We start from the raw sequence: 15,399 nt of genomic DNA on the forward strand, positions 1-15,399 counted from the left end.
GGGTTCCATTACCGTTCATATTCATGACCAGTTTCGGGTCATACATGTATTCTGCTTCTTTGTTTATCAAACAAATAAGCTCTCAAATTTAATCTGATTGGCATTACTAAACAAGATCCAGCAGTCCTGCGCAAAGGGGTCGTCCAAATAGATTTTCCAGAATGAAGTCCGACCCCACCCATCCAAAAAATCAGATCTCAAAATCCATGATTTTTACACTACGTCATGGATTTGATATCCAAGTGGGTTTCAGCTATCATGGATTTTCAATCCCTCTAGATCTGAGATCGATGGAGAATCAAACTTTGATGGTCTTGTAAACGTAGGCTGATAGGCTTGGACAGGTGCCACGACGGTCCAAACCAATATCCAATTTCAAATTCCAAAAAGAATCGAAATCCAAGCTTTTCTGAGATGTTCTCGAATTTGAGTTTGGTTTCGACAAAAATATTCAATTTATAAAGAGGGTGATTAAAAGAATTTTTATGCGTATTAAAACGAAAGAGTGAAAAACAAAAAGAATTAAATCTGTAGACTTTATTTCAAATTTGGGATTAGTCCACGCTTATTAAATGTTCATGAGTTCACTATTTTCTTCTTCTCATTTTCGAGATATTTCCCTCAAACTCGACAGATCTTTGGCATGTTTGCTCATATGTCTAAGATGGGATTGTTTACTTTTGAAATTCAAAATTCCTATTGAAGAAGACGTGTTTTAAATGGAATTTCATTTAAGCGTTAGCTGTTCGTGTGTCCAGGTTATTCCTGTTCTTGAACCATTTTAAAAGGAAGAAGAAAGAGAAGTACACGTGGGACTAATAATGTAGGAACTTATTTGAAATTTGAGTAGAAAGAAGATATCAATAAGTGAATGCATTGCTGGTTTTATTTTGATTAAAGTACAATATTTCAAGTTCGCAATCCAGCGAAGCATCCCCCCCCCCCGACGAGAGATATTAATAAAAAAAGGGAGAAAAAAAAAACAAAGATATCAAAGTAAAGTATTTTGAATATCTACTTCATCTTTTGATACTACCCTTCTCTTTTTAACAAACAGTCCTTTTGACACATGTTTCTGTCTACATATCTACGGATATCTTTTTTTTTTTTTTTTTATTTGGGGTCATGCACAAACTAGTGTCTTTTTTGGTATGAAATTTAAATTTCAACATTATTTACCTTAATCTTCAATATTATAAAAGCGGAGGAGTAGCAGGTCCCAGAAAACCAGTACTTGCTCATTTCTTTTAATTCGCGTTCTTCTATTCGTTTGTTAGGTGCAACTAAAATTTTAATTGGGTGCATAATCTATTGTTCGATTTCAGTATTTAAGCTGATGAAACTAATAAGTGACCAAAATGCTGCTGATAGTTAGTTATATTTTTATGGCATTCATAACCTCAAACTCATATCCGTAGGTAACCTTTCATAAGAATAACTATACAAATGTGATTATCTAGTGAAAGACCTATACATTGTTCCATAAATAATGTTATACGAATGTATTTTCCAAGGAACTAAAAAATGAACGGTCTAGAAAAAAGAAACGAGAGTAATTTTAAAAAATTAAAAAAGAAAATGTTTAGCGTATTTGTCTTCAAGAAATTTAGGATAATGGCAAGCAGGAGGAACGTGGTAGCAGGGGGGGGGGCATAGGCCCGCCTGGATTTATAGAAATTCAAAAGTAGCATTATTTTTTTCTGAAAAAATTCTTTTCACATGTGTAATCCCCGAGAGCCGCTTGGGTGTGAGAGTTAAATCTTTTGACTAAGTCAAAGGCCACATTCGTCCGAAGACTAACCCTGACGGTTGTCCGTCCCCCACCAACTCTTGATTCCCCCAAGTCTCGGCTCACTCAAACCAGAACGGGCCCACCCACCTCCAGCCGAACGAGCCCACCCTGGCCAGCAGCCTTATTCGCCGCGTGCCCCCAGTCTTCCTCCCCGGCCCCACGCCTACGCTCCATCGCGGGCCCCTACCCTTAAGTCTTAACAAACCCCCCCAACCGCAAAAAAAGAAAAAAATTCGAACTCTTCCGAAGCTCAGGCTCGGAACTCCCGAACCTAAAATTTGAATATTTTTGAACGTTGGAAGTCACGGTGAACCATGCTTTGGCTACGCACAACCGGCGTAATTACGAAAACGTCCTCAGCCTTCAACGGGTCACCGAAAAGGCACGCGCTGCCTTTGTGCGTCTCTGCTCATAGCGACCTAGAAGGGGAAGGGCGTTTTGGGGATTAAGAGATCAATCCCATTCCCTGTCCTTGACCCACTCGGCACTCGTTCAATTTTTTTTTTTCTTCTCGAAAGTTATAGAAATAAAAGTAGGGTCATTAAACGAAATATAATCGCAAGCAATCAATTTTGTGCATAGAAAACTTACAGTCAACTTTTACCGACTCGCATTAAACTTACTAAACAAGAACGGTCGGAAAAAGTTATTGGGTTTTATTGCTCGTTGAAAGAATGAGGGTAATTTTCCTGAGAAGCACATAAAAAATTGCCACCGTAATCGAAAAGTTATTTCAATTTGAAGAGCTAATTTGGAAAACAATACTAAAATGCGCTCTACATTCATTTAGAAGAAAGCCATTAGATTGACAAGTATCTCATTTGAAATTAGGGAAGGAAAAAGACATCCTTATTGAGTTCAAGGTCACTCTGCCACATCATTTGCCGCATCCATCACTCACCTCCGCTGAATTTTGAAAATTCCATTAGTTCTTGTTTGGATGCCGCCCAAGTTCATAAACTAAGAATCTTTGTCCTTTGCTTTACTTCATTTGACGGTGTCAAAAAAGAGTAAAGAAGAGAAGAAGTCACTTTTCACGAGAGTCACCGAGATGTCGCCCCGTCCACTATTAGGTCAGTCAGGCCTCATTGCAACTGCCACCCATGAGGATCATCATCTCCTCCCTTTTCCTAAAGAACAATCATTAAAAGCTGTCATGGGGACCAACCCCTCCTCTATCTCCTCCTTTTTTACACACACACACTTCACATATAAGTGTGCACACGCATGCACACACACACACATGTATATATACATACACTTTCATTTCAAATCATTCACATAAAAACGAGGAAACAGCATACCGGCAAATGCAATAAACACACATACAATTAACCGTCGTGAATTCAGTCAAAGTCATTTTTGGAGCTTAAAGTCGAGATCTGAAATCACGTTTGGTCTATTCTGTCATTACAGCTTGCTTTAATAAGGGCGAACCGAAATTTGAAGAAGGCCATGGAGCTTTTTATCTTTTACCCCGGAACCATGGCTGTACGTGATTGCATTGAATGCAGCAGAACGGTCAGTTCACTCAAAACATTGGATGCTACCGCCCAGTTGCAAAGTAAAGCACGCCATGCATGTCAGACGCAAAAGATCATGTTCAAAGTTAGAAACAGGCCATATTGGATTTGGTATTCAATTAGAAAAAGCTTTTTAAAACTACGTTCCCCCTCAACTCACATCTATTTATTCAATCCAGATCTGTCTCGAACCAGATCAAACCGTGCGTACCTTGAACCCGACCCGCTTTCAAACCCAATGGTCACAGGGTTTGATCTGACGCGAAAGTGAAAGTGAAAGTGAAAGCCTTCCTCGTCAAAGTGCGAGGAGTCGGGGACGACAAGGATTACAAACCAAGCAAACCAATTACGATATCGTCCCTGATCAAGAATCTGACCGTTATGACTCGCAACTTACTTGATGCTCACTCGATGCCATTTGGCCGCTATCACGTCCTGCTCCTTCGTTTCCTTCCCGCAACAGGCGGGGGAAGTTGGCGTCAGGCTTGTCAGTTCTCAAGGGTCTGATTGTCAATTTTTGTGAAAGCTCAGTGACTTTAAGGCAATTTACCATTTTAACCTTCAAACTCCCCATTTAATACGTTTGAGGGTAACCCCAGCTTCCATTAAAAAAAAAAAAAAAAGTGAAAATTTTCCTTCCATCCACAACCTAACAAGTAATTTTAATACTGGGATTTGTTTATGTTGGCATAATTTGATAATTCCATTAATTTGAAAAAAGAAATCTTAGCAAAGGATGATTAAAATCAGGCTTTAGATCTATAGAATTGAAAACAAAGAATCACTTTTTAATTCATTTAAAATCTGAATTACGCTTGTTCTCGAAAGCAAATAATAAAAAATAATGATAAAATCAATAGGTGTGGCACGTGATGTCATTAGATTGGGCGGTGCATCAAATTGGTACTGCACCAACTTTATTTAAGCAGGTGCTTTTCTAAATTTTTGGACAATTTTATAAATATCAATAATGCCCTCGTCTCAAATAGTCCTCCACGACAACTCGCGTTTTAGAAATCTGGAGTTGCCTCAATTTTATCGTTCCAAATTTTAACAGACTTGCCAAATATAAAGAAGAAAGATGAAGTTACTTTCTTTTCTTTATGTTTTCGTTGTATAGATAGAATCAGTTCACATTCAATTTGATGTTGTGCTTAGTGCTTCACCTTCATCTTCATAAGTACCAGAGACAATCAAACTGAAGATACTTGTAAAAGCCGTTTGCACTCCTCAATCCTCGATGAAAAAGCTTAGCTTCTAAACCATATCACTCTCGCTTTTTTGAATATTAAAAAGTTGTTTGTTGTAAATTTATTATAAAAAAAATGTTTATAAGTTGAACGACCACCACGGTCGAATTATATTTTTACGTGATCTTTATAACTCTTGTTCCGTTCCGTTGGGCTTCAGAAGTGCCCCTCAATTACTCCATCGCTGAAATGAAGTCCCCAAAATTCCATCACCACCCGCTGAGTGGGGAAGAACCGTAGGGGTAGTTTAGTCAATCAGCAAAAAGCATTCTCGCTTTGATTGCCTTAAGAAATTGGATTGGACTGCTTCGTAATTTTCGGTCACAGGTACACGTCACTCTCGCTCGAGGACTTCAGGTTAGGATCCGAAGCTAAGGTTAGGGATTGGTTCGGAGGAACCGCTTTTTGAAAGCCCATTTTAGTTGAAGGCGGGGGAGAAGGGACGGCGTGAGTGAAACAAGTGACACCGGAAGAAGATCAAACGGAGTAGAGAAAGGAGAGAGAAAAAAAGAAGGAAGGAAAAGGAGGAGGGCGGACGCTGTCCTCTTCTTCTTCTTCTTCGTGAACCCTAAATTCTTTCTGCTTCCCTGCTGTCAGTGGCACTCTGGAATAACTATAGGGATTTTCGCCGGGAACCTTCTTGGCGAGCGGAAAAGACGTTGATATCTCAGCGTTCCGGCAGCTAATTTGCGACGATTTCGGGATTATTTCTCTCTTCCTGCCCTGCTTTTCACTCTATTGAGTCGTTGATTAGTGCTTTGGTCTTCGTCAGGAGATATCTTGATATTGGATAGTGATACATTCTCCTGACTGCTGCATTTATGACGTTTATCTAGATTCAGTCTCCTTTTCTTTTGAGGTTTTGTGGTTTGATCCTGTTTTTCGATCCCGAGCAGCATCGCTTCACTGATTGTGTCGTGTTCTGCACGCTTAATTTTTCACGACCTGATGTTCCGGAAATCCATACTGTTCGTGGAGCGAAACATATGATTAGCGTGTTCTGGACGCTAGATATTCGAGTCTCTGTTTTCTCTGGTTCTGCTATCTACCGTCAGCGCCAAATTAATTTGTTTCTTCCCTTCCGCTGTCGAGATTTTTCAAGTTTTGGCTTCTTCTTTCCTTCATATGTCACGGAGAAGATAATCCTACATTTGCTTCCAATGAGGAACACAGCATTATAAGATTTCTGGTCTTTTCCTGCTACCTGAAGAGTTTCTTAAATTGGATCAATGGCATCGGAAGGAATTTTTGGCTTCTCAGTGGGACTCAATTCAGCGAATTCCAACGGAGGAAGTTCGTTCTGTGCTTCTGTTGTGGAAGAGGTTCTACAGCAGCATAATGCCGGGCTTAGTGATGTCAACCTTGCTTCTAGGAGGGCAGAGGAGTCAGGTAAATCGCTTTCCCCCGACAAATCCTAATATGCTAAGTCGGTAAAGTTTTTACTGTGCTACGTAAATTGCTCCCGGTCTACAAGAAAGCCCAGTGCATCTTATGTAACGGTATATGACGCTCAGCTTGTCTTAGCATCGTCATTCCCATCTTGTTATATTGTTGTTGCCAACAAAACACTATCCATCCAGACGTTTTCCAAAGCACCTTTCGGAATTCTGTGGTTCTGATGAAGAGAAGAGCCATGATAAATGAACTAATACTGACGTTCCATATTGACATCCGAATTTTTTCTCGGTCTAGTTTTTTGCTTGCAAATCATTAAGGTGCTTAATTAAATCTTGATTTCTAGTTTTTTCTTTTTATTTTTTCTCTTGTACACGAAAACAAAAGAAGACTTGATGAAGGCTGTTTCCTATTTCCTTTCTGTCCTTTTTCCTGATAGCTGCCTTAAGGATATCCCTACTTTTAATTCTTATTCACCACGAGCTCAGATAAATTATCCACGAGCCGTGGAGTCCCTAATAAGATATGTTGATTATATGATATTTTTCATTGTTCAGTGGCAAGGAGGTATCAAGCTGCAGGATGGCTGAAGAAGATGGTGGGCATCGTTGGGTCGAGGGATCTGCCACATGAGCCATCAGAGGAAGAATTCCTCCTTGGATTGAGGAATGGGTTAATTCTTTGTAATGTTCTTAACAAAGTCCATCCTGGGGCCGTTCCAAAGGTTAGAAGCGGAGGAACGATGTACTATCTCTCTCTCTCTCTCTCTTCCCCCCTCTCATCGGTTGCTAATTTTTTTAATTAAATTGGTGCTGTTTAGGTGGTTGAGAATCCAGTTGATTCAGTTTATCTACCAGATGGAGCAGCTTTGTCGGCATATCAGTATTTCGAGAATGTGAGGAATTTTCTGGTTGCTATTCAAGAGATGGGCCTTCCGACTTTTGAGGCTTCTGATCTTGAAAAGGTATAATGTCTGTTGATGATAATCAATCTAAATAATTGCAGAGACGGGTTCTATTTTTGTTTTTGGCGCATACTGCATGTTCATGTTTCTAAGGAAAAAATGAAACTACTAAGGTACATGGGTATCGACAATGCAATTTTTTGATGAAAATTGAATCTTCCAATAATCTCTAACTCGTGGTTGCCGATGTCTTGAGGCTATCTTTATTTAGTTTCGCTTAAGTCGGTCTATTTGAAATTGCCTAAGTACGCTCCTTGCTTCAAATTTAGTCTGTTTTCTTTGAGGAGGAGTTGGTTGTCCGTCCATAAGTAGGACAAAAATTATCGGTTTCCCATAAAACCTTTGGCATTCTGGAAATCAGGAAGGGGTTTGGTGCGTGATTCAACAAATATAATTTTTTATTATATGTAAATCTTATGTTTATTTTATAGTAAGTGTTTGAGCTGTTTTTTTCCCCATAGAAAAAAAAAATTGTCTTTCCTGGTCATTGTTTTGCTTATATGTCTAATTTTGAGTGAAACGTAATAAAAATTGCTGCTTACCACGCATTCGCTATGACTCGGACTGTTCCAAAAAACTCTTGCTACTATTTACTCCTCGTTTTTGCCAATGTTACTCTCCTTTTGTCTTTTTTTTTTTTTCTATTTGCACAACTACAATTCTCAATGTGGATGCTTTAGAAATGATTTTTTCCCCTTATTTTTTGAATGCTAATAGCAAGAACTATGTCTACCATTTTCTTGAATAAAGTTTTTTTTACCTTGTCAGGGTGGCAGTTGTATCAAGGTTGTGAACAGCGTTCTTGCTCTTAAGTCTTATGGTGATTGGAAACAATCTGGAGCAAATGGATCATGGAAATTTGGTAGCAGCTTGAAACCTCCCATCCATGGAAGGTGCATGACAAGAGTGGGGAAAAACTTTGAGCCTTTTATGAGGAATGCACCTCATATGGACTCCAATGGATTGATGGGGCAGTCTGCTCATTTTGGCTCAGATGTACAGGGTTCTGGTAGTCATTCTCTGGATATGCTTGTTCGTGCTCTTTTGTCTGAGAGGAAGCCTGAAGAAGTCCCAATCGTAAGTTTCCTTGTACCTTTAGTTTTTCTTTTGCTTAGAATGTCCGACCTTCTCTGCAGCTATTCAGCTACACAATGTACATGGATAGAGTAGGCTATTGGGTGGCTGGAGCTGGCAATTCTTTTTATTCTAACCCAACACTGTTTATACAGAAAGAAAGGATGTACATGCCCTCCCCATAATCTCCATTAAATATTTTTCTCTGAATTACAGGTTGTGGAATCAATGCTGACTAAAGTTACAGAAGAGTTTGAAAGGCGGCTTGCAAGCCAGAGCGAACAAGTATGTTTTCATTGCCTTGATTAAGTATTATAATGCTGTGCTAACCTTTAGCATGATTTTAATAGTTGGTTCTTCTGTTCTTCATTCTTTACTTGTTCCAGTGCTTGCTTGTGCTAAAGCTAACATGGATCACTTTTGCCTGAATTGAACAGATACAAACAGTTCTCAAGAATTTGGTCTTGTCTGATGACAAAAGATCACTTTCTGAGGCTAAGATTTTAGCAGCTCTTTGTTCTGGCAATCAGCCAAAGGTAATTGCAGTTTTACTTGCTATTAATCTTTTATTATTTTTTACCAGGCATATTTGGATTCAGAGAACTTAATACTAAGCCTCTGTAGTCTATCCCAATAATTACGTGACACTGTGCATCAGTTCCACATTTTAAGGGTTCCTGTGAGAAGTTTCTACAAACATATGCATCTTTTGACATAGAAACCTGCAGTGTCACGTGTACTGATTAGTTGTGTTTAATGTAGAATGCTGTTGATGGAAACAGTGTTGGCGGTTTGGTTACTTCAGATCAACAGGAAAAGAGAGATCAAATCTCTTATTGCACCTCAATAAGTAAGGAAGAGTATGAATCCCGGATGCAAAAACAACAGGCCCTGTTTAACCTGCAACAACAAGAGATTAGGGTATGTTGGTGAGACTTGAATTTTTTGTTTACTTGTATTGATGCTCCTTTCTCATGATCGAGTGAAAACTGTCAACCTCATTTTGTTCAGGAACTGAAGCATGTACTTCAGACCACTAGAACACATGTTCAGTTTATGCAATCAAAGTGCTCTGAGGAATTCCATTATCTTGGTAAATTATCATGTAAACCTTATGTTCCATATAAAAAAAAAGTTCATGAACATGAAATTCTCAGCAATAGATACTGTCAATGCTCCAACATAAACAGGTAGGCATCTCCAAGATCTTACACAAGCTGCTTCAGGATATCACAAAGTTCTTGAGGAGAATCGGCAGTTATACAATCAAGTGCAGGATCTCAAAGGTAATACCCATGGAATATAAACAGTTATCCAGTACCAATTTCCTATTTTGAGCATCTATTGGTTGTGTTGCTTTTAATATATATTTGTTGGCTTGCACTTAAATCATCCAGCAAAGTGGGCTAATCCTCCTGATATAACTTTTTGTGATTAGATGTTCTATGTTATGGCTTGCAATGCTATTAATTTCTCAGAGAAGCTTGGTGGGCTCTAGTTTGTGAGAGGTGCTTGTAACGCCCTAACTTCTCTTTTTACAATTTTAGGTAGCATTAGAGTATACTGCAGAGTCAGACCCTTCTTACCTGGTCAACAAAGTGGGCTATGCACCGTGGACTATATTGGCGATGGAAATATTACAATATCCAACCCTATGAAACAGGAAAAAGGATCACGCAGGTCATTTAACTTCAACAAAGTGTTTGGCCCTTCTGCTTCTCAAGGTTGTTATTATGAGATTTTCATATCATTCTATTTCATTGTAGCCTGGTTTCTTACTCCTTGGTTTATGTGTCATTGCCATGCAGAGGAGGTCTTTTGCGATACCCAACCTTTGATTCGTTCTGTTTTAGATGGATATAATGTTTGCATATTTGCATATGGTCAAACTGGATCTGGAAAAACATATACCATGGTAAGTTACTGATAGTTGTTCCAGCATGTTTGGAATCTGGAAGAAGTGGATAATTGTTAAGTTCTTGTTTCATTCCTTCAGACAGGACCCAAGCAAATAACTGTGGAAAGCCAAGGAGTCAATTATAGAGCGCTGAGCGATCTCTTTCATATCTCAGAACAAAGAAAAGATGTGTTTGTATATGATATTTCTGTTCAGATGATTGAAATTTACAATGAACAAGTTAGAGATCTACTTGTTTGTGATAACAGCAAAAGATATCCTTTTTATGGTTGTTTTCTTCTTAAACGCATCTAGTTTGTCCTGATATGATCGTGTATTGTGTTCCCTTCACTCAAAAACACATTAGAAATTCGCAATAGCTCTCAGCAGAATGGGTTCAACGTACCTGATGCAAACCTGGTTCCTGTTACATCAACATCTGAGGTCATTGAGTTGATGAACATTGGCCAGAAGAACCGTGCAGTTGGAGCCACAGCTCTTAACGATCGTAGTAGCCGATCGCACAGGTACTGTGAAGTTTGTTTTTGCAGACTTTCTGGTAGTTCCAGTTATGATGCATCTTATGTTGATTTCTAGAAATGACCGCCAAACAATTCTTGTTTTTAGTTGTTTCTTGATTGTTGGTGGCTATGGCTTAGTGTGTAAGAAAAGCTTGCTATGATTGTGTTAGACATTTTGAATCATGAATCTCCTTAGGCACATAAAGAACCTTTTGCAAATTTCTTTATAACAATCAAACTAGCTGATACCTGCAAAGGTGTCAACTTACTCACATCAACTCTTGTCCCTTCAGCTTGGCATGTATTGGATTTTTCTGTTTAGGAAAATTTCCAATTATTTAGTGTTATGCAGAGTTACAAAGCCAACACTGAACCTGCAAAGTTTGAGATTTTCCATGTCCTTGAGCTTGACCTGGATGTCTCAGATGACCATTTCAGGGCCAATTGTTAGTTTCCTTTTTCCCTTAAACTAATCCTGAGCTCCTAGTAGTAACTCAAAGGGAATGATCTGCAGCTGTCTAACAGTTCATGTACAAGGAAGAGATGCAATTTCTGGGGCCATACTTCGTGGATGTCTGCATCTGGTTGACTTAGCTGGAAGTGAAAGGGTTGATAAGTCTGAAGCCACAGGAGAAAGATTGAAAGAAGCTCAACATATAAACAAGTCCCTCTCAGCATTGGGGGATGTTATTGCTGCTCTTGCACAAAAGAACTCTCACATTCCTTATCGGAATAGCAAACTCACCCAATTGTTGCAAGATTCCCTTGGTAGGATGATGACCTGCATTTCATATTCACTAATTAAACATGTTTATTAAGGTTTTCTATTTTTTTCTAAATCGATTTTGACTGTTGTTTCCTTTACTATTAGGAGGACAGGCAAAAACGCTTATGTTTGTTCATATTAGCCCTGAAGTAGATGCAATTGGAGAGACAATGAGCACCTTGAAATTTGCTGAGCGTGTGTCCACTGTGGAGCTTGGTGCTGCTAGAATAAATAAGGAGACTGGTGAAATTAGAGAGCTGCGAGAACAGGTAGTGGTCTGTATGACTGATTTTTTTTCTTTAGTAAAGATAATTCTAAGAGGACATCTGTAAAATAAAATGCATAATCTTTCCTAATGTCTTTTTCAGATTGCTTCTCTTAAGGCTGCGCTTGCAAGAAGGGAAGGGGAACCAGATCAATCAAGGAACAAAAGATGTAGTCCAGAGAGGCAGACACCCAAGTACACCACACCATCACCTCGTTTGAGGCGCCAAGGTGGTGCAGATATGCAGGGCAGCCATAGTAGTCATAGACAGCCCATGGAAGATGTGGGAAACATATCAGTACTGCTCTTTACCTTTCCCTAGATGTCTTTCAGTTGCATGTATATACTAAGCCACACCGCAGTCATTAGTGCAGATATGAAGCTTGCTGGTAATAGTATTCTTGAATGACATGCAAGTAATATGCCAAAAATATGGAAATATGTAAGGAAAGTTATGACTATTCTTGATAGTTGCCTGACATTAATAGGGTGTCATAGATGTGAGCTTTAATTCTCAATTTAAATCCTGAACTTGTTGAGCTTAATTATTTGGAATCAGGCTTTGGATTGGGAAATCATGAAATTAAAATGTTACATTTTCAAGCATGGAACTTGGTGAATTATTGGCCGTCGGTTGGTCCCCTTAAACTATGGTTAGATAACCTACAAAAAAAAGTGCTAAACCATATTGATCTTCTTCATGAGGCTTGATTTGTAAAAGATGAAGTCGAGAAAATTTGAGAAAGCTGCTTGCAATTGCTGTCTGATATTGTCAAGGTGAGCGTCCAAGGTATAGTCACAATTGATATTGATCATCAGTGGCAAAGCCACTGAGGTTGGATTTTAAGAAGAAAACAAAGTATCTCATACTGAGGGTACCCCACTCTCCTTTCTTACATGGTTTATTACATGTTTTACTACATCTGTAACTAGAATGTTCTTAATAATTAGACATATAAAGACCTATATTACTATATACTAATCTCCATAAAATTGTTTCTTTTATATTTTGCCAAGAGCATAAGTTTTCTATTGACCTTTAAAATTTCGTATGATTTTGTGTAATATCTGTTTGACTCATGGTTTTTGTTTGTTGCCATTAAGTTATTGGATTATTAATTTTCATTTTAAGCAATAAGGTAATCTTGTCAAATACTCATCTTAAGACAACCTTCACGATGGTGCACAAATGATATGAACCTAAATTGAACACACACACACACATACAGAAAAAGATTCTCTTCATAATTATATTTTTTATAATTGTTAACTTATGACATTCATTTGTTCTAACTTCTAGATATATGCTTGTGCTTCTCTAAATAAAATTTCTGGTTCAAGTAGAGAAACCTATAACCTATTTCATACACACATAATTTTTTGTGGTTCAGGAAAATTACACTTTTCTCTTGGGGCTGCTTAAAATATAAAACTTCATATTTGCTTCTTGAGTTGGCAAAATTCAAACAGATATTTAAGGATCGTAGATTATTAACTGGCTCATTGTTGAAATGTTATTGTTAACTCAGTTCATATGTTCCTAAAATGTGGAAAACGTGCTCAACATGGTTCTGATGTTTTGCAGTTTCCAAGCAATGCCTCTGGAAAGCAAAGAAAACCTGGTTTTGACCAGCAGGAATTCCCTGTGGGTGCAACTTTGCCTCTTTGGCCAGATAATTATTTGAAAGCTGGCGCACAAAAAGCAGAGGAGAAAGAGGCAGGGTGTGTTAACTGGGTAGACAAGGTTATGGTGAACAAACAAGAACCAGGGGATGATGCTCTGAGATGTTGGGATAATGATGACAACAGTCATGTGGCAGAAATGTTGTATCAAAGATACGTAGCTGACTTAAGGAAAATTCATCCTGAGCACTATGATCAACTGCTGATGAGCCAGAAAGAAACTCATGAAACTACTCTGTTGAGGAGGCTTGATTCAATGACAATGGACGACTCGGATGACATTGAAATTGGAACTAGTGATTCATCTGAACCAGACTTGCTTTGGCAATTTAATCTTCCTGGCAGCATAGGTGGTACAACCCAGAGTGGGGGCCAACGGATGAATAAGACACAGTCTAAGCTGCCCAGCAAAAGCCCTGATATCAGGTATTTTTTTTTGTTTCATGCCAATTCACACAACTGGTTTCAGTATTCTTCTAACCTGAATATTTGTAGGGCGGGGATTTAGTCTGATTTTAACAGCAGTTTTTTCATTTCTATTGAGTTTGTTTCATTTCTATTGAGCTATTTAATGTATGTTCTTAATTTTCCTTTATTAGAATGTTCTTAGTTTTCCTTTTATTTAGAACAAAGCCACCTGGAAATCCCAACAAATATCAGAGAGAAGTTTGGGAATTTCTCTGACATGGAAACCAATGGCTTTTCTTTTTGGGATAGGCGAGCTTGGGGTTGAGCACCTTGCGTATTGAACTCTTTACCTCAGGTTGAGCATCTTAGGCACAGCCCATTAGCCAGGCAGATGGAGCTCTTATTGGCTGAATCAGTTGGGCTTTCTAGAACTTGGAAGCAGAAAAGAAAATGTGGGTGCCAAGACAGGTTTAATATTAGATAGGCATACCTGAATTAGCATTTTAAGTTGGAGAAAGAAACTGTTCCCATAGATCAAACCTGTGGATGATGTGGTTCCAATGAAGCTACTTTATACGGTGCACTAATCTCTAGGCCAGGTTTGTCAGAGAGTAACATATCAGTGAAATGTAGCCTTCGCAAGGAAACAATAAGACCTTCTTAGTTACATTAATAAATTCAGGTAAAAAATGACTGCTGCGTCATCATATGCTTAACAATGAATTTTGGTGTCTACTTTCTCTAATTCAGGAGTACGCATGGGTCATTGCATTCACGGAAACCCTCCGGTGGTGGTGGTGTTGACCAGTTTCAAAGGCAGCATGCATCTGCTGGAGTTGACAGGAAAAGGTCCGCTGGAAAAACTGGAATCCATGGGAGTGGAAAGTAGGTGAAACGCGTAGGACTAATGAAAATAAAGTAGAGAAAGGAAGACCCAGGGAGAAACATATGGTGAATTTGCGGACTCGGCATTCTTTCTTGAGTTTCAGTTGTTGGTAATGTGATGCATTTGGTGTCCAGTCAGTCACCAGTTCTCAGGCTTGGCAGCGTCCTACAGCAAGAGTGCTTTTGGCGGTAGGAGAATGTTTTCGCCAAATTGTATAATGTTTATTCGTTTGGTGAGAAGCTTGCTTGTATTGTCTTGCAGAGTAAGCTTCTTCCTGTTCATTTTTTTTTCCTTTTCCTTTTTCCCACTTTATATGCATATCTGGTTTCTAGTTCTATATATTTGAAAGGAAAAATCAGTGAATACAAGAAAATAATTTGGTTGTCAAGAATATTCATCTGTCTCTCTAGTCACTTACTTGACGTGTGTTCCAGTCAAGTAATGTGGACTATGTGCCTTTGACATTGTCAGAACTGTAGGTTATCCTTTTTGCCGAAATGTAGGATGGGTATTTTTCAGAACTGATGAAGTCAAGTGACAACACTGACCCTTCAACCTCGGGTAACCCAACAAGTAATTGACTAAATTCAAGGACCATATATTCCTCGGATGAGCGAAGAGCTTGGACCTTGGAGCCCGAAAGAATATATTATATTGAACGCTTGGCTGGGCCACTCGGCTTGATCCCTTCAAGTTGAATGAGCTCTGGAGTTTGAATACGCGAGGCACTGTTGTTTAATTATAAAAAGATGTTTATCATCTCACTAGCCTGTAGTTATTGTGTTAACATGTTTGCGCTGTTGCACCATATTGTGCATATGAGAGAGAGGGAGAGAGAAAGTCAAATAGCCTAGAGAGAAAGTCAAATAGCGTATCTTCAAAAGAGAAATATTGCGAAGGCGGAGAGAATTGAAACCGCGGAGTCACATGAAAAAAAAAAAAAAAAAAATCAAGCTATTCATGTCCAAAATTTTC

General features: G+C 38.7%; 1 protein-coding gene across 1 annotated transcript; it reads left to right on the forward strand.

Moving 5' to 3' along the window:
• The first annotated feature begins 5,017 nt into the window (after positions 1-5,017).
• LOC116262429 (kinesin-like protein KIN-14F) lies at positions 5,018-14,705 on the forward strand. The gene is made up of 18 exons (XM_031641787.2): positions 5,018-5,954; positions 6,518-6,684; positions 6,781-6,924; positions 7,693-8,001; positions 8,215-8,283; positions 8,436-8,534; positions 8,761-8,919; positions 9,010-9,091; positions 9,189-9,284; positions 9,546-9,722; positions 9,807-9,913; positions 9,995-10,170; positions 10,258-10,422; positions 10,931-11,184; positions 11,288-11,451; positions 11,551-11,745; positions 13,033-13,556; positions 14,289-14,705. The coding sequence occupies exons 1-18, from the start codon at positions 5,795-5,797 to the stop codon at positions 14,425-14,427; spliced, it is 3,186 nt and encodes a 1,061-aa protein (XP_031497647.1). The 5' UTR covers positions 5,018-5,794; the 3' UTR covers positions 14,428-14,705.
• Positions 14,706-15,399: the final 694 nt, after the last annotated feature.

The sequence above is a fragment of the Nymphaea colorata genome, chromosome 10 (assembly GCF_008831285.2).
Source record: "Nymphaea colorata isolate Beijing-Zhang1983 chromosome 10, ASM883128v2, whole genome shotgun sequence".
NCBI lineage: Eukaryota > Viridiplantae > Streptophyta > Magnoliopsida > Nymphaeales > Nymphaeaceae > Nymphaea > Nymphaea colorata.